This window comes from Raphanus sativus, chromosome 4 (genome assembly GCF_000801105.2).
Source record: "Raphanus sativus cultivar WK10039 chromosome 4, ASM80110v3, whole genome shotgun sequence".
NCBI lineage: Eukaryota > Viridiplantae > Streptophyta > Magnoliopsida > Brassicales > Brassicaceae > Raphanus > Raphanus sativus.
The window spans coordinates 50,484,216-50,503,745 of record NC_079514.1 but is presented as its reverse complement, the minus strand read 5'-3'; the positions used below and the strand labels follow the sequence as shown (position 1 = coordinate 50,503,745).

General features: G+C 33.4%; 4 protein-coding genes and 2 non-coding genes across 9 annotated transcripts; 2 read left to right on the top strand and 4 right to left on the bottom strand.

The window, feature by feature from the left end:
- The first annotated feature begins 971 nt into the window (after nucleotides 1-971).
- On the top strand, nucleotides 972-1,044 carry TRNAA-UGC (transfer RNA alanine (anticodon UGC)). Its single transcript has one exon. It is a non-coding gene; the product is annotated as a tRNA-Ala (tRNA).
- A 155-nt stretch (nucleotides 1,045-1,199) lies between these two features.
- LOC130511793 (ubiquitin-40S ribosomal protein S27a-3) lies at nucleotides 1,200-1,884 on the top strand. The gene has a single exon (XM_057009451.1). It carries the CDS (start codon nucleotides 1,267-1,269, stop codon nucleotides 1,738-1,740), a length of 474 nt encoding a protein of 157 aa, XP_056865431.1. The 5' UTR covers nucleotides 1,200-1,266; the 3' UTR covers nucleotides 1,741-1,884.
- Nucleotides 1,885-2,195: 311 nt separating this feature from the next.
- On the bottom strand, nucleotides 2,196-3,859 carry LOC130511792 (SUMO-conjugating enzyme SCE1-like). Its single transcript, XM_057009450.1, has 5 exons — nucleotides 3,702-3,859; nucleotides 3,534-3,617; nucleotides 2,918-3,070; nucleotides 2,722-2,835; nucleotides 2,196-2,509 (listed from the first exon to the last, which is right to left on the bottom strand). The coding sequence occupies exons 1-5, from the start codon at nucleotides 3,768-3,770 to the stop codon at nucleotides 2,447-2,449; spliced, it is 483 nt and encodes a 160-aa protein (XP_056865430.1). The 5' UTR covers nucleotides 3,771-3,859; the 3' UTR covers nucleotides 2,196-2,446.
- Nucleotides 3,860-3,951: 92 nt separating this feature from the next.
- LOC108851287 (probable protein phosphatase 2C 49) lies at nucleotides 3,952-5,665 on the bottom strand. The gene is given in 4 exon segments (XM_057009447.1): nucleotides 3,952-4,715; nucleotides 4,718-4,775; nucleotides 4,868-5,054; nucleotides 5,370-5,665. Coding segments are annotated over 3 exon segments (780 nt in total). The 5' UTR covers nucleotides 5,039-5,054; nucleotides 5,370-5,665; the 3' UTR covers nucleotides 3,952-4,164.
- Nucleotides 5,666-7,894: 2,229 nt separating this feature from the next.
- Nucleotides 7,895-11,563, bottom strand: LOC108855872 (probable boron transporter 2). 4 transcript variants are annotated; one of them, XM_018629792.2, is made up of 12 exons: nucleotides 11,005-11,563; nucleotides 10,799-10,881; nucleotides 10,530-10,722; nucleotides 10,316-10,454; nucleotides 10,068-10,233; nucleotides 9,753-9,919; nucleotides 9,502-9,675; nucleotides 9,330-9,425; nucleotides 9,123-9,254; nucleotides 8,722-9,041; nucleotides 8,381-8,651; nucleotides 7,895-8,307 (listed from the first exon to the last, which is right to left on the bottom strand). In XM_018629792.2, exons 1-12 carry the CDS (start codon nucleotides 11,106-11,108, stop codon nucleotides 8,029-8,031), a joined length of 2,124 nt encoding a protein of 707 aa, XP_018485294.1. In that variant the 5' UTR covers nucleotides 11,109-11,563; the 3' UTR covers nucleotides 7,895-8,028. The 4 variants fall into 4 exon arrangements, with proteins under 4 accessions (XP_018485294.1, XP_018485295.1, XP_018485296.1 ...); XM_018629793.2 differs by having other exon boundaries at nucleotides 7,895-8,304; XM_018629794.2 differs by having other exon boundaries at nucleotides 8,387-8,651.
- Nucleotides 11,564-19,451: 7,888 nt separating this feature from the next.
- On the bottom strand, nucleotides 19,452-19,524 carry TRNAF-GAA (transfer RNA phenylalanine (anticodon GAA)). Its single transcript has one exon. It is a non-coding gene; the product is annotated as a tRNA-Phe (tRNA).
- Nucleotides 19,525-19,530: the final 6 nt, after the last annotated feature.

Here is a 19,530-nt window from a genome sequence, read left to right as displayed (position 1 = left end):
TCTCACGGTTGTTTTCTAGTAGAGAGAAGACAGAACAATTTAATTTTTACATTGTAACTTTATCCAACTCTTTTCTCATTACAACATTCACATACATTGTATATTAAACTGCTCTACTTACTACACACATTACTTCTAGTCTGTCCCTAAGACACTAGACTATTCTTGCAAGCAATGCTTATTTTAGACAGCTACTATTTCAATAACTCCTAACAAGTACACTTAGTTAGACTTTAACACAACTCTGCTTGTTCTTGGCTTTGTCTAACCAAATGGTTAGCTGCATCTTGACATTATCTGATGTGGTTAAGTCACAACTCAACTCATCTTTGATTTGCATCCAAAATTGACATCTTTTCCCACTTTGACTTTCTTCTTCTACGCGACCCCATTGGTTACTTCTTCATTGTTTTTTCTTGTGTGGCAAGCTTCCTTGTTCTCTCTTGATATCATCATCTCTTTGAATTTTTAATCAAAGGTTATGTTCCAAAAAAAATCTCCAAGTAAAAACAAAATTGAAGTAGCAAACATGTCAAAATAATATGAAGAAAACATTAAGAAGATAAGCCACAATCATTGAAATAAACTCCACAAAACCTCCTATCAGTCTTCTTATCGCTCCTCGAGTAACTAGGGAGATTAAATACTTTAGGAGAAAGGTTGTGCAACTCCTTCGCGCCAAACACCCTCGGTTTGATTCAGGCTACTATTGTCGCTGTCATAATTTGATTCTAGTGTAGGCTCATGGTAAGAAGAGTGAATATCTACCAATGAAGCCATTGATCTACCGCAATTTCATATGTTGCTTCTTGGTTCCAGTTGAATGAGCATCCGTTCCAACTACTTTTGATTTCCCTTAATCAAATTATCAGATGCATTATCTTTCGATATGACATGTTCTTCTTCATGAGAATTCTGTTGTGAAAACTGTATTAGTTTAAATAATTATATTAAACTGAAGACTATCAATTGGGGATGTAGCTCATATGGTAGAGCGCTCGCTTTGCATGCGAGAGGCACAGGGTTCGATTCCCTGCATTTCCATTTTTTTTTATTTTAAACTTAATTTACAATGTCATGGGCCTAAAGGGATTCAGTGAAAAGCCCAAAATAAAACCCAGTTAGATTAATTTCTGTAAGGCTAGTTACGTAATAAAACAGTCCAAAAACCCTAAGAGTCCCCTCTCCTACAAAACAACTCCACTTTCTCGTTTTTTTTTTGTCTCTCTTCTGTTTCAGCTGTTTTGTTCCCCACCGCCGCAAAGGATGCAGATCTTCGTGAAAACCCTAACGGGGAAGACGATAACCCTCGAGGTCGAGTCCTCCGACACCATCGACAACGTCAAGGCCAAGATCCAAGACAAGGAAGGCATCCCTCCGGACCAGCAGCGCCTCATTTTCGCCGGAAAGCAGCTCGAGGACGGACGCACCCTCGCCGACTACAACATCCAGAAGGAGTCGACGCTTCACCTGGTTCTCCGTCTGAGAGGAGGAGCGAAGAAGAGGAAGAAGAAGACGTACACGAAGCCGAAGAAGATCAAGCACAAGCACAAGAAGGTGAAGCTCGCGGTGCTCCAGTTCTACAAGGTCGATGGTTCCGGCAAGGTGCAGAGGCTGAGGAAGGAGTGTCCTAACGCGACTTGCGGTGCTGGGACTTTCATGGCGAGTCATTTTGATCGTCATTACTGTGGTAAGTGTGGGCTTACTTATGTTTACCAGAAGGAGGGTGCCGAGGCTTGATCACTGTCTCTTTTCTCTATCTTTTAAGAACTGGTTTTAGTTTTGGTATGGTAATTTCATAAAGGTTCTTGTAATGGATTCGATGTTGAACATGTTTTGTTTCTGGATTTCTTATCTGGATTGATGAAAGTTATTACATTTTTACTTGTGTTGGTACTTTGATTAGTCTCAATAATCGATTATGTTTGAATTTGATTTGTGAGACAATTTAGAATCTGGAGCATTATTTGTGAATTAGCTTGAATCTATTTATCTAATAGTAATAGATTCGTGACTTCTTCCAATCGTACTCGTTCGAATCTATATAGTATTTGTAATCACTATAGCCTCTCTTAAAGCCTGCAAATACTCTTTGACGACATGTTTCCAGTAGATTTTTGTTTAGGAATAATGTTCAAAGGTTGTGTTGTAAGTTTTACATCAATGAAACTAATCATGACTATTGCTAGACTGCGTAAGCAATAACCATCATCGATCAGTATATACAAAACTGTAATTTTCTTATTACAGAAAATGTGAAACTAATCATGACTATTGGTAGACTGCGTAAGCAACAACCATTGATCTGTCTTCATGAAAATGTAATGTTCTTATTACTGAAAATGTTCTCTCAATAGCTCTTGGAAAGTAGAGAGAGAGAGAGAGAGAGAGAATCATTCAGAGAAACAAATTTATCCAAGACTTGGACTTGAGACAAGGCAAGATATCAAATAGTTGGTGGGTACTGTTTAGCCTGTTGTTTCACCCTTCTCTTGTATTCATTCTTATCCTGCAACCCCCACAAAAACAAAACGTGCTTAGGTTACTTCCGCTACTCACAATCCCAATCCTCAGAACTCAAAACCACGAACAAGTGATCCATGATAACTAGGTGCCATGAAGATTCTTAAAAAGAAATTACTGAATCTGCTACTTACTACTTGATAGTACTATGTATGATCTAAGTGTTATAATTTACTATGTAAAAAGCCAGAAAAAAACCTGGACAAAGAGCTGGTATCCTTCAGTCTGTGCAGGGTCATTTGGGTTTGGTTCATCGAGCAAGTCCTGAATACCAACCAAGATTTGCTTCACAGTGATGGCTGGTCTCCATCCCTGAGGGGTTAAATAATAAAATGTAAAGCCTTTTTAAACATTAGATCTTAAAAGAAGAAAAGAGTGGGTGAAGAGAGGTTACATAATCTTCATTGAGAATAGAGAGGCAAACAGTTCCAGAAGGATAGACATTAGGATGAAAGAAGCCTTGAGGAAACTTGCACTTTGGAGGTTTGCTTGGGTAGTCCTCCGAGAAATTGAGTGTCAGTGGATAAAACCCACCTTCCCAATCAGTCTGCACAACAAAGAAACTCGCCATATCAATTTAACTTTAATACCACAAAAGTTCAAGACAACATACATAAGAGAGAACCACCTAATAAAGGCAGTTTGCATCAATAAAAAAAACAAGAGCAATACAGCATGGCAACTTAAGAGAATGCTAGAATGTATTGTTCTCCAAATACAAAGCATATGCATGATCTACTACTAATCTTAATGATTCAAAACAGAACATGCCCGCAACACTGGATAAACAAACATTGAAAACACCATGACAAAACATAAACAACAACAACCCCAATGCTTTCACGGGTTAAGTAATCAGAACAACATACTATCTCACAATCCCATCGACATCCTTGTCAGTAATAATTCTAGGAGATCCCTCAAAATCCAAACCATTTAAAAGTATAAGCTATAGTAGTTGCAAACAAGATTGAGTTGAGATTACTCATTACTCAAAGCAAGAGACTGACCCCAGATTTGCCAGGGATGATGCACTGCCAGATCATTAGGTTATTTGTTCCATCTGAACAAGTCTCCGGCTTGGCAACAAAAGCCTACAGTAAGCAGATTCGATTTGAAATAAGAAAAAAGGAGGAACAGGAAGAAGAAGAAAAGCATACAGAGGGGAGAAAACATACATGAGGATGGTTCTTACGCCACGCTTTTCGTTCCTCTGTGAGTCGACCACGTGCTATTCCTCCCGACATAACTTCCCTCTTGCTTTGATCTTTGCTTTGCTTCTATCGCCCAAATCGCCTAATCTAAAGAAAGACTACTGTTAACGCACAAGAACCAAAACCAATCAATTAAAATATATATATATATAAATACAGAATCAATTCTCTTTTATTTTTTTTATCAACATTCTTATATATATATCTTAATACGGAAATTAACAGTTTAAATTTAATTAATAAAAGATGAGATCAAGCAATACATATTCTTTTCTCACTATACACAAAACAATCAAACAGCTTAAGCTTGTACACAAAAACTGTAATCACATAGACACACACCATCATATATATAGTATACACTCTACAACTCTTAAGATTTTTCGTCATCATCATCAGTGTCACCAACAATAACAACACAATAGTTTCAGCCATCCAACAGACTCCTCAAGCTACGTAAAGCCTCCGGTGTAAGGCTAAAACACTGTTTCTTCTTCTTCTCCAACGGAACCACCGTCGTCGCAAAGCTTACCACAACAGCTGTTAAGTTATCAAACGTGTTCAGCCTCAGCGCCTCCATCACAAGCTCCCTCGCGCATCTCGCTGGATCGTCGTGCCTGTTCAATCCCCGCTTCACGATGCTAACCGCTTCTTGGCTCGTCAACACATCCCAAATCCCGTCGCACCCCATCACAAGAAACTCGTCCTCTTCCGTTAAACTTATCTGCTTGATCTCAGGTTCGGAGATAAGCGGAGACTTAGAGGAGGAGGAGCCGTGCGGTGTGCGTTTCATGTCCCAGTCGCCGAGAGCTCGCGTCACGGATAGCTCTCCGTTTAAGTAACCGTCTTCGATGACACCTCCACATTCTTCAACTCTCCTTCTCTCTAGTGGATTGATGGGTGTATGGTCGTGAGACAACTCTATGGCTCTGCCTTTTCTGCAAAGAACCGCTCGGCAGTCTCCAGCATTTGCATTTGCCTGATGGCGTTTTGTTTTACATACGTTGCTGCTTCTGATCCTCCGTGACCGTCAAATACCTTTAAAAAAAAAAAGAAGTTGAGTCAGGTTCTTTTATATCATCATCAATAAATAGAGCGTTAGAGTTTATTTAAGTGAAGAGAGACGTTACCGCATAGAAAGCAGTAGGATTTGGCAATTCGGAAAGACAATTAAGTTGGGAGGATAGATCATCTACGCAAATGTGTTCGTCTTCCATGTTTCTCTTTGGCCCTATATCTATCAGCGTAGCTTCCTGACCGTATGGTCGGAACATAAACCGGGACACTAGAATCGAACACATCCTCCTGCTGTATACCCTAAAAAGGTATATTATATACACATTATTGTAAACAAAGATCAGTCAATTGTTAAAGTACAAAAACAATCAATATCAATTAATGAGAAGACAAAGACATATTAACGAACACTTATAACTACAGATAGTTTCACAAAGTCACCAGCAAAGTTTTTAAGACAAGAAGCATCTAAAGATCATGTCGGAAAGTCATCTTCTTTGAAGAATCTAAAGATACCCATCAATTCGATTTAATGGGTAATTATAGACAGTTAATTTTAGAAAGAACAAAAAAAAAAAACATAATCTTTAACATGTCGGAAAGATTGAGACTTACCAACACCGGAGAAGTCGATAAACCGCCGGAAACCGACGCGGGCGACCGACGGATACCAAGTTTGGGAGAAGAAAGTGGAGATATGACGGCGGAAGAAACTCCGTCAATATCCAGAACTAACGGCAAACTCTGTTGAAACACAACCTCTGCTTCTGCTACCATCTCTCTCTCTTTTCGCAATCAATTTCAGTTTCACAACAAGATCGACTCTAACTCTTTAATCACTTGTGTCCGAAGTATATTTTGACAATTTCAAAGTTCGCGTTTTTTTTCCTCGCTCAGACTAAAATTATCCGACTCGTTTGCTTTCCTCTGTAATATATACGATGAAGAAGTCGAATTGTGGGTGACTGGGTGTAACCGGTGAATGTTTTGTACACGTGGCGGTCATGGTAGCCAATCAGAGAACGGTATTTAGTTTGTGGATTACAGTCGGCTTAAGTGCCTTTAAAGACTAAGCCCTCTGTTGAGACACGTGTCATAACGATGATGTTTCAGCTTTGACGCGCGTTCCCTAAAACGACGTCGGAAGTAGGAAACTTAGCAACGACTACCAGAAATAACGGGGAGGTTTCTGTAATAATAAAAAAATAATGAGGGGTAGTTTAAGAAATAGAGGACTTTGTCGACTAGGAATCCCGAAAAGTTTGTCCGTGTCCACACCTGATTATAGGGACTGATTATATTATATTACCCGCGTAAATATATTAAATCTGGACCGTCAAAATGTGCTTGCGTCCCACGCTTACAGGTTGTTCATGAATCATGATATAGAGCAAAGAAATCATATTTCTTGACTTGTGTATGATAATGTTTCTTTTAGACTAAAGATTATCAACATCTAACGTGTGGTCAAAAGGTCAAACTTGTTTTGTAAGTTTGGTAATCAATTTGAAAATCTTGATCCAGAAATTTCCTTTAGGTGCCTAACCAATATGAATAAACAATTAATCTGCACAATGTTGCAGGTACTGGTATATCGTCACATTGATGATGAATAATAGCGTGTCAAAATGAGTTACAACTCATGAGTTAGCTCAGCTCAGCTTATTTTTTCATGAGTATGATCACTATATTTTAGGCTCATTTAATAAATGAGTTTAATGATCGAGCTTAAAAAAGATCACGAGTTATATGAACGATCGTTAATGAACATGAGCTGACTCATAAGCTCGTTCATTTCTTATGGAAAAAGATAATTTTTATATTTATCATATTTATCTTTAAAACTAAAATGTAAAATATACATAAGTAATATAGGAGTAAAACTTTTAAAAGTTATCTATACTTTTTTCGAAGAAAGAAAAAAGAGACTATCCTGTTTAGAAATTATCAAAATCTTCTATATAAACCCACGTTAACCATATCATCTATCTCACAAATTTCATTGATCTCAAATTTGACATACGTCTCCTCTCACTTTGCTTATCGTAACTCAAAACTCACGGTAAGTTATTTATGATTAATAGTTTTATTAAATTTTGAATAATACACTATAGAAGTAATTTTATCGATGTTTAATTTAATATTGTTATAATTATTTTGTGTTAGATCACGAGTTAGCTCATTTAACTCATGATCTAGATGATCCGAGTACGAGTTTATATATTGAAGCTCATATAATAAATGAGCTGATCTGAGCTAACTCATAAAAGAGCCGAGCTTACTATGAGCTGAGCTGAGCTGAGCGAGCTAGCTCATTTTGACACCCCCTGAATAATGACGGTCGGTATTTGATGGGCCATAACTTAAGTAGCTAAAAGCTTATGAATCTTGATAACTGGTGAATTGCATGGACTACATTGGGCTCAATAGGCTTTTACTCTCGTTTGATCAATTATGGAACGTTGTTTAATTTCCCTCTTAAGATTGAGATTGTTTTAAGAAAGTTGACGAAATCATTTTAGAAAATATATGATGAAATCTGATCATGTTGGCTATAAATAGGCCTTCTGGATATCATGAATTTTGGTGAAGATTTGTAACCTAACCACACAGATCTACAGCAACTATACGATCATGATGATTACTTTACACCACCAATGTTTTAATTGTCTTACCAAGATCGGTGTCATAACTCGTGAATTCTCACCACAGCTTGTACTACAATAAAACTGATTTGGAGAAAGATTTGAGGCCTCTCGTGTGTTATAGTAACGATAATTTCAATATCAGTCAAAAGTTTTGAAACTTTTTATCTCATCTTATAGTTGTTTTACTTCAAAAGAACAAACACTCGTGTTATACTTTTTGTCTTTCTTGTTTCAGTTACGTTTATGAGAAGTTGAGTCTTGTCTTGTCTTGTTTTGTAGCATTTGCAAGTGCGCACTTATTCGAACCACATAACTTTGGCTTTATAGCCACAGCCACTTCTTTTCGACCAAAACATAAAGAGGATTGCTTTAGCTTTAGCTTTAGCTTTCTAACTAATCTTGACAACCTTATACTGCCATGTTTCCACTCGTTTCTCAACCTTTTGTGTTTGTGTGTTACATGTGATTTGAAGGTTGTGTGGTCCTTGAATCTCATCAAAATAAACGTTAATTAATATGGTGCGACATAACATATCATAACATAACATAATATAGCATACACTTATACAGTATATATATATATAAATCTCCTCTGGTTTTTATTAAGCCTCCATGAAGAATTATTCTCACTTCGACTGTGACGAGGAAGATTGGTTCAAAGGACTTGGCTTTGGACTATTTTGCCCTTTTCCGGCGAGACCAGGACTCACCATGCCACCCCTTAGTTCATTAACTCGAGGACTAAACACTTGGGACAGGTTCCTATGATAAACCGGCGTTGAAGTCGAACTAGTAACTTTAGGACTGCAAGTGTGTCTAAACTCTCCTCTACTTCTTGTAATAACCTCATCAAGAATCTCAGAGTCGCATGGATAAGAAGCTGTTGATCCCATTTCATCTTCCTGCTAAAATCATTAAAATGTTAAACAATAATCCAAAAAAAAAACAAAGAGAAAATGTTTTTTTTTTTGAATTTACCCCTACTGCGAGATTGAATGGTAAAGCAGGTGCTTCTTCATACTCTGCCGCGTCTAAGTCCTGAAGATGAGCACCTTTGAAGAATCTTGGGAGTAAATATTGCCTTACTGGTATTAGAAACATGATCATTAGTGGGAACATAACTCCAGCTATTGGGATCCATGTGAGGCCAAAGCAGATTAGAAGGTAAGTTGTTTGGAAGATTGTGAACATTGCAATCGTTTTGAATGGAACAGTTTCCACAAATGTAGCATGGTTGTCTTCAAGAACCCTGCATGTTTTGTACGTACATTAGTACTGACTCTTGAAAAGAGCAAAAGAAGATGTTAAAGAGAATTTACTTGAATCTTCGACTTGGTGCAGTGAAGAGAAGTAAGATTCTTTCCCAAAACTGGTTTCCAGGTAAGCTCTCGATGGCCATGAAGGCGAAGTACCCCCAAAGAACTGATGTAGGGATCATTTTGAGGATAGGCATAGCTGCAACACATCCTCCAACCATTACTGCTTGAAGCAAGTTGCTTACTCTCTGTTCTTTGACTTCAATGGGCAATAAATCATCTATTTCTTTCTCTATATCAAAGAGAGTTTCATCAACTGGTGCATCTAGATTTCCTGTGAATGTCGTCGCTTGGATTGTTGATTCTCTCAGCTCTTTTAGACCCTGAGGAAGATTTATTGTATGCTCAGCTTGGTCTCTCTCAAACTATATTAGCTCAATGTAACATTTGAGAAGATTCTTTACCTGAGGCTGCTGGTAGACTAGTGGAGTCTGCATTTGATTATAAACCTCTTGCATGTTACCATACAACTGTCCTAAACTCGCATTCTGCCTAATGCTTCTCCTTGCAGATGCAACTAGTCTGTTCCTAAGAAGCTGTGGCAAAGGGACAACAACAAGCTCAATTCCAAGGCCTGAAAGAAACAAATAAAGCTCCAAAACCAAAGGTACCTGATACTTGAGTGTTGCTAAGCTCTTGGTATGCATTGGTGATTGAGGAATGACTCCATTTGATGGAGGGATTCCAAGTAGGCCACATATCAAGGTCTGAAAGTGGTGAATATATTTTAATAGATTGAGCTCAAGAAGAGGAAGAAGAATACTAATTTGTCTAGATTCTTACCAGAAACCCTAGAAGAAGAAGATCATAGTGGTAAGAAGATGGTTTTCTCAAATTGAATTCTTTCTGCTGAGCAAGCTGTGATGCTACACTATGGTCAAAATAGTAAAGAACTGCAATCATTGTTGCAGGAATAAAAGCACCAATTATGTAGACTACTGGAACTTGAAGCATCTCCTGAAAATTTCATTTAGCACTAGGCTTTAGTCATATGTTGATTTGTTGGAGATTCAAAAATCAAAGAAGACACACACCTTTACAACAGTCCAGTTCTCATAAGCACCAGGGGACCAAGGGTTAGGGCTAAAAAGTCGCCGAGGGATTCCTTTAGGAACATCTCCTGTTGGGATGTAGGAGACACCGGTCCACACAAGAACCATGAGTGGCACACCATAGTCAGCTATTAAGCTTCTAAGCCAGCCTGTTTCAATAAATAATTTTTTATTTATTTAACAAAACTAATTTTCTTCAAGAACAAGAAAGATATGTTTGATAATTGATCGGTCAAGATCCCTAGAATAAGGAGATTCCAGCTCATGAGAACAAAAAAAAAGAGTTGACTAACTTACCAGTTCCATATCTCCAGGATCTGGCTTTTCTGCTTCTTAGTGCAGTTATAAGAAGACCAAAGGAGAGAACCAAAGCAAACATCCCGTTTGCAAATCTCCATGAAGGTAAGAACTCCAGAAGTTTCAGATCTTCCCTCTTTGGAGAGCCAAACTCATCAACTAGTCCCTGAATATATGTTAATCAAACCATAAGTGCCAACCCGAAAAAAAAAGTTCTTAGTATCTAAATATATGTAAAATCTTGTTACTTTGATGGCTTCTTGCATGAAGAGCATAGCTATAAGAAGTCCAAACAACTCTCCAGCTACTCTTGTGAATCTGTTGATTATTGAACAAGCTCCACATATAGCCAGCACAAACAGAATCAACGAAGTCCAAACACAAACCCTGCACATAGTTAACTAGCTTAAAACCTCGTTGATACTTTAAAACATTTAACAATGAAACTAGAAGAGACTTTACCATCCAGACCAAGCCAAGAACAAGTTGCGTCCCAGTTCAGGTCTTCCTTTGGCAAAGTTGAACATGAATGTGTACATGATCACAGTTGGCTCTGCAACTCCGAGTATCAGCAGAGGCTGGCCTCCGATAATGGAGTGAATGATTCCGCAAATGGCTGTAGACGCCAGCGTCTGAACAGCCGTAAGAACTCCATCTGAAAACACACACATAATCTTTAATAACGTTCATAAAGCTCACAACTTTTTAAAACAGAGGAGGAGGCTCTGTACCAGTGCTTCGCTCCAGCTGTTCGCCGAATGAGATAACAGGAATCGCAGACGCGAAGAATATGTATGTGGTGGGAGCAAGAATCCTACAAAGTTTCAATTAAAAAAAGAGAATTTTGAATCATAGAAACAGAGTTCTCTGTACTAAAGTGGGTTCATAAAAACAGAGGAAGTTTTGGAAGAAGGATAGAGTGAAAGACTTTGAGTACCTGAAACCTGCTTTGAATCCTCCGGTCCAGTCTTGTTTGTAGCACCTTAGCCTTCCTTCGAGATCATTCTTGATACCTCTAAACGGAACGAAAGTCTCTTCCATGGTGGCTGGCTTCTCTCTCTGTGAAATTACTCTGTTTTTAAGTTCCTCTGTTTTTTTTTGTTAAAACACTCTCCGAGAACAAGTAGAAGATGAGATTAAAAACCCAATTATGGGAATAAAGACGAATAGTAAAGCTATTTGAAACCGAACAAACCCATGTTACAGAACATTCTCAATTCAAATTTTGGGGAAAGAAAACAGAAATGAAAACAGAGGCAGAAGAGCAGAACAGAGCAATAAGGAGCTTGTAATAACAATGAATCTCGTTGAAGAAGAAGATTGGGAATGGTTCATGGGACTAGTTTACATGATAAAGTGTTCTTTGAGGGGAAGTAAAGGAGAAGCAATAATGGTGGAAAAGGGGGCAGTATATTGTTTGGATGACAAGAAAGTTGCAAAGTTGTTTCAGCTGAGCAAATTGCAATGTACGTCTTTTGTAGCAAATGGCAATGAAGCAAGAAGACGAAGCATCGTTATTTATACGTATAATAATGACGGACATTAAATTAACGAACTAATTAAGTTAAGAGTGATTAACGAACCGCGTGAATCTTCGACCGTCGTAATTTTTAAAAACACCTTTTTTGCTCAAGGTATTAAAATACTATATATTTTGTATAGTCGTATTAGTATTGATCACATAGACATAATCATATGATGTTTTTCATTAAAAGCATAATAATTACAAATTTAATTTATTTATTAAATATTAGTATCAAATATAAATACTAAAGTAATTCAAAAATTATAAAATATTATTAATTAAATAGCTTTCGGTAAAGTTTAACTTAAAATTATTGAAACATGCATTTTATATTTTAAAACATGAAATAGTTTTTTTTTTTTTTTGATAATTCTGGTATTTGGGTAGCCACATTCCCAATTATCTCTCCGAATGAGGTCCAGCGCTCCAACGGAAGGGATGTTAAATTCGTTGTGGCCAAGATTCGAACCCGGGTGACGGACAGTACAGCTGTACCTCCTTTACACCAAGCTACGAACGCTTGGTTAACATGAAATAGTTTACATTTTGAAACACCTGAAGTATTAGGGATAACTAGTATACATTGATACCAATACGATTATAATAGTCAAAAGTAATATCACATTTACTGAATTTGAAATGGTTGTGTGTTTAAAAGCAACTAGGTGATTTTCCCGTGCCGTGCACGGGTATAAATATTTATATAGTAAATACACTATAATATTTTATTTACACTATGATAGTTTATTAATATTTTTTAATTTTTTATTTATTCTGTTATTTATATTATAATCAATATGCATGGTTTGTTTTAAATAACTTTGCGTTATTTTAATTAGATTATAATTTTGGATATATAATATCTCGACTGTTTGGTTATTATTTGGATATATTATATAACATTTACTTTTTACGATTCAATTAATATATTTTGTTATACAGATTAAAATTTTGATTAATTTTGTTATTTTTATATAGTTTGATTCTTGCCTTAAATTTGTATATATATATATATTTGGTCGGATTATGTATAATTTAATATATGTTGTTTTGAAAATTAAATAGTAAAAGTAAACTAAAGTGTTGATCGGTTCAAAATTACATCTTAATTGTAATAGTTGGTTGATATATTTGTAGTATAATTTGAGAATTTCATATTTATTTAGTAAAATGTTGAGAATAAATGATAATATATTATTTTTATTTATTGTTTGAATTTGTATAAAATAATTTGGATTGGTCTAGTTACTCATTTGTGGGTATATTGTGTTATATATTTCCGTTAAATTCAAGTATAACTATTTCTAATCTTATTCAACCAAATCATATTCATTATATTCATTGCATTAGTTTGGTTTTCATATTAGATGTGTATATATATTTATGAATTGACTATTTGTAAATAGCCTATGTCTATGTTAATTTTATAGTACTTGGTAATTTGGAATATGATAATTATCACAAATAAAATTATAAAAATATAATGATGATAGGTATGAAATTGCATGAAAATATAATTGATACATTCGAAAAAGGAATATTAGTTCTTTATTTAATATCAAGATTTTTTTTTTTAAATTTCTTATTTATGAAATCAAATTATATATAAAAATTATTTTCGGTTTAAGTTTATAAATATTTTCTTTATCATACATGTTATTTGAAAAATATAAAAGGGAACATAAAAAGATTAAATTAAATTTTATTCATTAAAGATATCTTAGTTTATGCTATTTAAATTATTTTGTAATAATATGAGAAATATATTAATTTAAATAAAATGCTTAATACTTTTAAAAATATATATATATTGTGAATATTATTTTTAAAAAGGGAAGATTATATTTTTTTTACTTTAAAATTAAGATTATTTTGTGAAATTTCCTTATTATGGATTACACTATATATAAAAGATATTTTCGTTTTTAAATTAATATATTTTCTTTATATATAGGTTATTTGAAGAAAAAAAGGAAACCTAAATAGAAAATAAAAAATAAAATAAAATAAATGTTTAATAATGATAATTAGATATATTTGATTCGTTAATGGTATCATCATAATCAACCACCATGAGAGTTAACGTGAGCGCGACACGTAGGAAACTGACTTTTCAAATAATATTATAGAGATCAACTTATATATAATTAATAAAAATTGATATAAAACTGATAATTTTGAAAAATTATAGCTAAACAATATTTATAAATTTTTTAAATATATAAGAAATTAATTATTTTACGTTTACTTTTTTATAAACTTTTTTAAAATTGTATAAAATTTCGAATATTTAAAGTAATAAAATATGTATAGTTATAAAAAATATAATTAAATAATATTTCGAAATTAGCAATGTTCATATTTGAATATTTTTATTTTAATGAAGATCTTTGAGTTATTACCATATTCTAATTTTTTTACCAAAAATATAAATCAAAATAAATCTAATATATGAGTTATTACTACATAATTAATAAAAAATGATATAATACTAATAATTTTGAAAAAGTATAGCTAAACAATATTTATAAAATTTGTAAATATATAAGAATTAATGATTTTAGGTTTATTTTTTATAAATTTTTAAAAATTCTATAAAATTTCGAAAATTTAAAGTAATAAAATTGTATAGTTATAAAAATATAATTAAATAAGATTTCGAAATTAGTAATGTTCATATTTGAATATTTTATTTTAATGAGGATCTATGAATTATTACCATATTCTAAAAAGTTTACCAAAAATATAAATCAACATAAATGTAATATATGAGTTATTACTATATTCTAAAAAATTTACCAAAAATATAAATTTTCATTAAATATAGTTGTCCATGTCATATTTTTCATATGCCATGTCATCAAATTTAGTAGACATGTCATATTTTTTTTTGCGAAACTGATTCTGAAGAGGACATGTGGCAAAATCACTTCGCAAATATAGTCTAGGGGATTCTATTGGGAGTTTTATTCTCAAACTCTCACAGTTTCCCACAAAAAAAACAATTAAAATAATTGTAGGGCTCACACAAAACACAAACCAATCTCGCTGAATTCCTTCTTGGTGAACCTGTCTCTTAACTGTTCCGTAGGCTCCACGTCACGTGGCGGCCCGCGATTGGTTCGACTTTTTTTTTTTAAAGAAAAAGTCAAAACTAAAAAAAAGAAAATTAAAAAATTACTTTTTTGTCTTGGAATTCGCGTTCTATGTGTATTGCTAATGGAGATGCTCTAAGATTCACTTCAGTTTATTTCCCAAACAATTGCTCAGAAGAAAATACATTTGACAAGTTAACTCTTTTGAAATTGACATTTAGCGGAAAATAAAAGTTTCTATCATAAGAGAAAATAAAGTTTTTTAAAATGACGGTGAGATGCATGTAAACCTATATGGCTTGAAAAGATAGGCAAAATGTTTTGGAAACATACATACAGAAACAGTGGAAATGTTATTAGTTGTATGCACTAAAAAAAAAATCTTATAACCAAACCATCTACAGTATGAAAGTTTAAGCACGTATATATTACTTATACATTACCTGTCTCTTTAAAAGCAACCCGTACGATGCTCTATGTAAAGGCAAACAAAAAAGGGCCACTTTGTGAAAGGTGGTGGAGATAATGTACATATAATCATATACACTGACGTTGTAATAGTAAGAACTTAACCTAACACATACTATCTTTAAACAACTACAAACCATAACTTGACATCGTTATCCAATCGCCGTGGTTGTTACTAACCTTTCTTTTGTCACTTAGTTAATTATTTTTGTAATTGGAATTTGACACGTTACGTTTGTCCTTCCACTGCGCAGCTGCGGATTGTACGTACACCGTAGATTCATTGATCGATTAACTATAAACACCATTACCATGATAAGTAACATATTTATATGCACATTACATTAATGTCTGACTAATAAATTACATATGACGTATGTATGCATGAGGAGAGGTTGAAGCCCATGTGCTATGTACAACTAATATCTTGGCACTCGACGCAATCTCACAACCACCTATAAAATATTACAAATTCACAGCCGAGTTCCCCAACTAACGCTTCTAATAAATATAAGCATTATGACCATTGTTGTATATATAGAAATCAAAATTTATATTTAAAGATCATTTGTTTTGCAAATAAACCACTTTTGAATCTCTTCACATGAAACAAACATATTCAACAACGCAATTATTCAATAGCTATGTTCAAAAAAAAAATTATTCAATAGCATGAATGGCTGTGTATGTATATGCGAAGTTCATGCAAAATACACGTATTGTAAAGTCGCCTATATTTGCTCTACGCATGTGAGTACTAAGTATTGATTGTTCTGCCCGTTGTAATTCGAGTGTTTCTTTCTAGTTTCGACATAGTGCTCCGCTTTCTCAGTTTTTAGTGGATAATTTACATATCTGAACCATTGTTGAAGATCCGAGATGTGTCTCTGGAATAGTCGCTGACGTAATTAATGAAGCAAATGTCGTGTTGAGCAGTGAAGATCATGTAGAGTCGAAATGCTGAACTGAAGTTGTGTAGATTTTAAAAGTAAGATAGTGTCTTGGAAATAAAGAAAAATGAATAAATTTGACGAACAAATTTATGAGTTATGTCTCAAAGGAAAATGAATAAGTGTATTCCACAAAAAAAATAAAACTGTCAGTTTCAAAAAAAAAAAAAATAAAAAAATAAAACTGCACTTATTGTTATAAAAAATGTCCATATCCATGATATCTTGAAGACTAAGATTTCAGAAACGTGAAGAATTATATAAAATAGTTATAGGGTCGTCTGTAAAAAGACATATACACATATGCTGATTTTATAGAGAGAAAAACTCTTGGAAGTGTTATGGACTCGTGATGAAGCAATGAATAAAGTACTCGACTGGAAAGATATACAAATGGATAACTCACGAATCTTTCAATAGCAGTTGTTGTGTAAAAGTTAATTAAGCAAATTTTGTAATAGAGTGTATAAATGGATTTCTAATAAAAGCTTTGAGTTTACTTGTATTTATTTATCTTTCGGTTTATCTTCTATATTACTTAATTGTGGTGTCATTTGTAATTATATAAAAATCACAATTTATATCATAATATATTTCTCTAAATCACAATTTTATGTAAAATACCCTTAGCTGGATTTGTTTTTCTTAGTTTGAGGAATTCATTCAACTATGCATCTGGATTAATTGTTGCATAACAAATATATTTAGAGCATGTACATATTATGAAAAGTTTTGATTGGTTTAATTTTTTATAAAATGGGTTTTAATTTCTAGCTCATCGATCATCTTATTATTAATTTTATCGTGTCTGTCTCTTTACTTAATAATACGATAAAAGGTCAACTACTACGCATGTCGATAGATATTTTCGGATTAAACAATTGAGATGGAGGAAATGAAATGACATAACATTATGTTACATACAGTTATACCTACACTACACGAGTTTTTTTGGGGATCAAAATAAGAGCTTTATTTTAAATTATCATGCAACCAAATAACTACATATCCCCCTCCCCCTACAAGTCTATGACATTGAGTTCGATTTTGTCTCTATACTTTGCCGATGAGAGACTCAATTATATGTCTATTATATATATAGTATTATTACTTAGCAATGACATATGTCGATTTTTAAAGTTAACCACCCCTGCCCCCACACGACGTTGAGTTCCCATGGAAAACTATACTGCCTAGCGTGATAGACTCATTGGATTGGACATTAAGGGGTTATATGTTAGGAGGAAATTGGAGACTCTGACTGTGACAAACCATTACTACTTGACAAAAGTATTTCGATAACCATATTTAACCATATCTCTCCGTGCTTTATATGTATTTTTGGTTATCCTTCGAGAACGAGTACTTACAAGGCGGCTATAATTGGTCGGTTTTTAACTCTCTTTTTTTTTGCAACTACGGTCGGTTTTTAACTTCTATCAAATCAATTGAAGGTATATTCGGTCCAGATTTGAGGTCGTAACACTTAGGACAAAGGATTAGTTTTTTTAATTGGAATATCTAAAACTCCAGATTTGAGGTCGATTACGGGTATAAGATCCAGAATTCCCATTGTTAACAAAAAAACATAGTTTCGATAAATAAATCAAATGAAATTACATAATCTAAACACGTATAAGTATGGAAAGCAAATTTTTTTTTGAAACATATTCACGGTAGAGAAAGTCATTTGGTTAACCGAATATTTTTCCACAAAATGAATGTTTTAAACCGTAACTAGATTTTGATTCGCCTTTTTTTTTTAGAAATTTAATTTCATATTTGTGTTTTTATTTTTTATTTTTTATTTTGTTTTGTAATCATATTTGTGTAAGTTAAATAGATAAAATTATATGTTTTCCATAAAATACATTTATAGGATAGATAAATGATACTAATTTGGACTTAAACATATATCAATATGTCATGTTCCTAACTTAGTAAAATAGATACATCATGTCCATGCAAAATTGCTAACTGTTTTAATTGTGTGCTATCCCCTCAGTTTTATGATAAATCTTTATTTCAAAGGGCTTGATAAATCTTTTGTTACAAAATAAATGTAGTTTTATGATTTTAATGTGATCTTTTACATTAAATATCCTTTCACCCCAAATTTAACTATGAACAACTATAAAATTTTGTATTTTATATAGTATTTAAATAAAAGTAAAATTGAATTTTTAACTATTTTTTAATGTGTGTATAAAATCTCAAATGACATCTAATTTGAAAGGATGGAATAGCTTTCATATCGAGTATCCATCAGATCTTTAAAACTTGTCCACCAAACTCACACATATTGTTTTTTTTTTTTTTGAATATAGCAGTAATTTGTTCGTAGACAATTTTTATCACTGGACTCTTTTCTATGATATAAATGTAACATAAACACCTTCACGAAGAACACCTTTACATATTAATTTCTAAAAAAGAAGAGATACATTATTAAAGATTCAATCATGCATTCACTCATTATAAGTCTTTTGTTTTTTTCTCACAAAGGTATATTATAATTTATGATGTAAACCTTTTTTCTCACAAATGTATATTATAATTTATGATGTAAACCTTTACATACTATGATGTACTTAATTTTTTTTTATAAAAAAGCTGTTTCCAATCCCATTAAGAATGATGTGTATGATGCGACTTTTTTGTTCTGTGAAGGGAGCAATAATAATTGAGGGGAAAACATAAAAATGTGAGCGGCGAAAGACAAAGTGTAATACCTTATAACTAAAGCTCAGCCTTTTTTTTGTGCACAACTAAAGCTCAGCCTTTACTTTTGTATTCTTTGCATATTAATCAATACAAGGAGTTCCAAAATGAAACTCAGGTTGGTAGATCATTTCTCATTTTCTGTTTACATCCTTCACTTTGCATTTGACATTATTACTAGCTTACTCTTTTTTTCCCTGGCAAAATAATGCTAACATTTGTATTCGTAAACTATAGTCTAGGTTCAACGTACGTAAAGAGTCGCGTTAAATAAATAGCTGATCCACAAATGATAACAGGAGACAAATTAATAATTCTCAATTCTATAATAAAAGAGAAAATATTGAATCGATAAAAGCCTAACAAATTATGGCAATGGTGGCTCATAGTCATACTTTTGACTTTACAAAGTGACCTCAATATCGCAATTATTAGTCATCAGTACGTATACCATGAAATGTTGGACTTGGGACACACTTAGATCGATTAATATTAGCTTTTACCGAATGGTGACTAAAGCATAATAATAATAATTAAGTCTCATTTACAAATAGGCCTGAACAAATACATTTAACTGAGGACCAAGAAAGCCCATTAGTATAAACTGAAAAAAAAAAAAGAAATATGCGGTGAGCGTGGATCGAACACGCGACCTTCAGATCTTCAGTCTGACGCTCTCCCAACTGAGCTATCCCCGCTGTTTG

Coding starts and splice junctions, on each gene's coding strand:
- LOC130511793 (XM_057009451.1), top strand. CDS start 1,267: ATGCAGATCTTCGTGAAAACCCTAACGGGGAAGACGATAACCCTCGAG.
- LOC130511792 (XM_057009450.1), bottom strand. CDS start 3,770: ATGTCGGGAGGAATAGCACGTGGTCGACTCACAGAGGAACGAAAAGCG. Junction 2,836..2,917: donor CTATTCTCAATGAAGATTAT/GTAACCTCTCTT, acceptor TTAACCCCTCAG/GGATGGAGACCAGCCATCAC. Junction 2,510..2,721: donor GATACCAGCTCTTTGTCCAG/GTTTTTTTCTGG, acceptor TGGGGGTTGCAG/GATAAGAATGAATACAAGAG.
- LOC108855872 (XM_018629792.2), bottom strand. CDS start 11,108: ATGGAAGAGACTTTCGTTCCGTTTAGAGGTATCAAGAATGATCTCGAA. Junction 10,455..10,529: donor TTCTTGGCTTGGTCTGGATG/GTAAAGTCTCTT, acceptor AACTATGTGCAG/GGTTTGTGTTTGGACTTCGT. Junction 9,255..9,329: donor TAGCAACACTCAAGTATCAG/GTACCTTTGGTT, acceptor CCTTTGCCACAG/CTTCTTAGGAACAGACTAGT.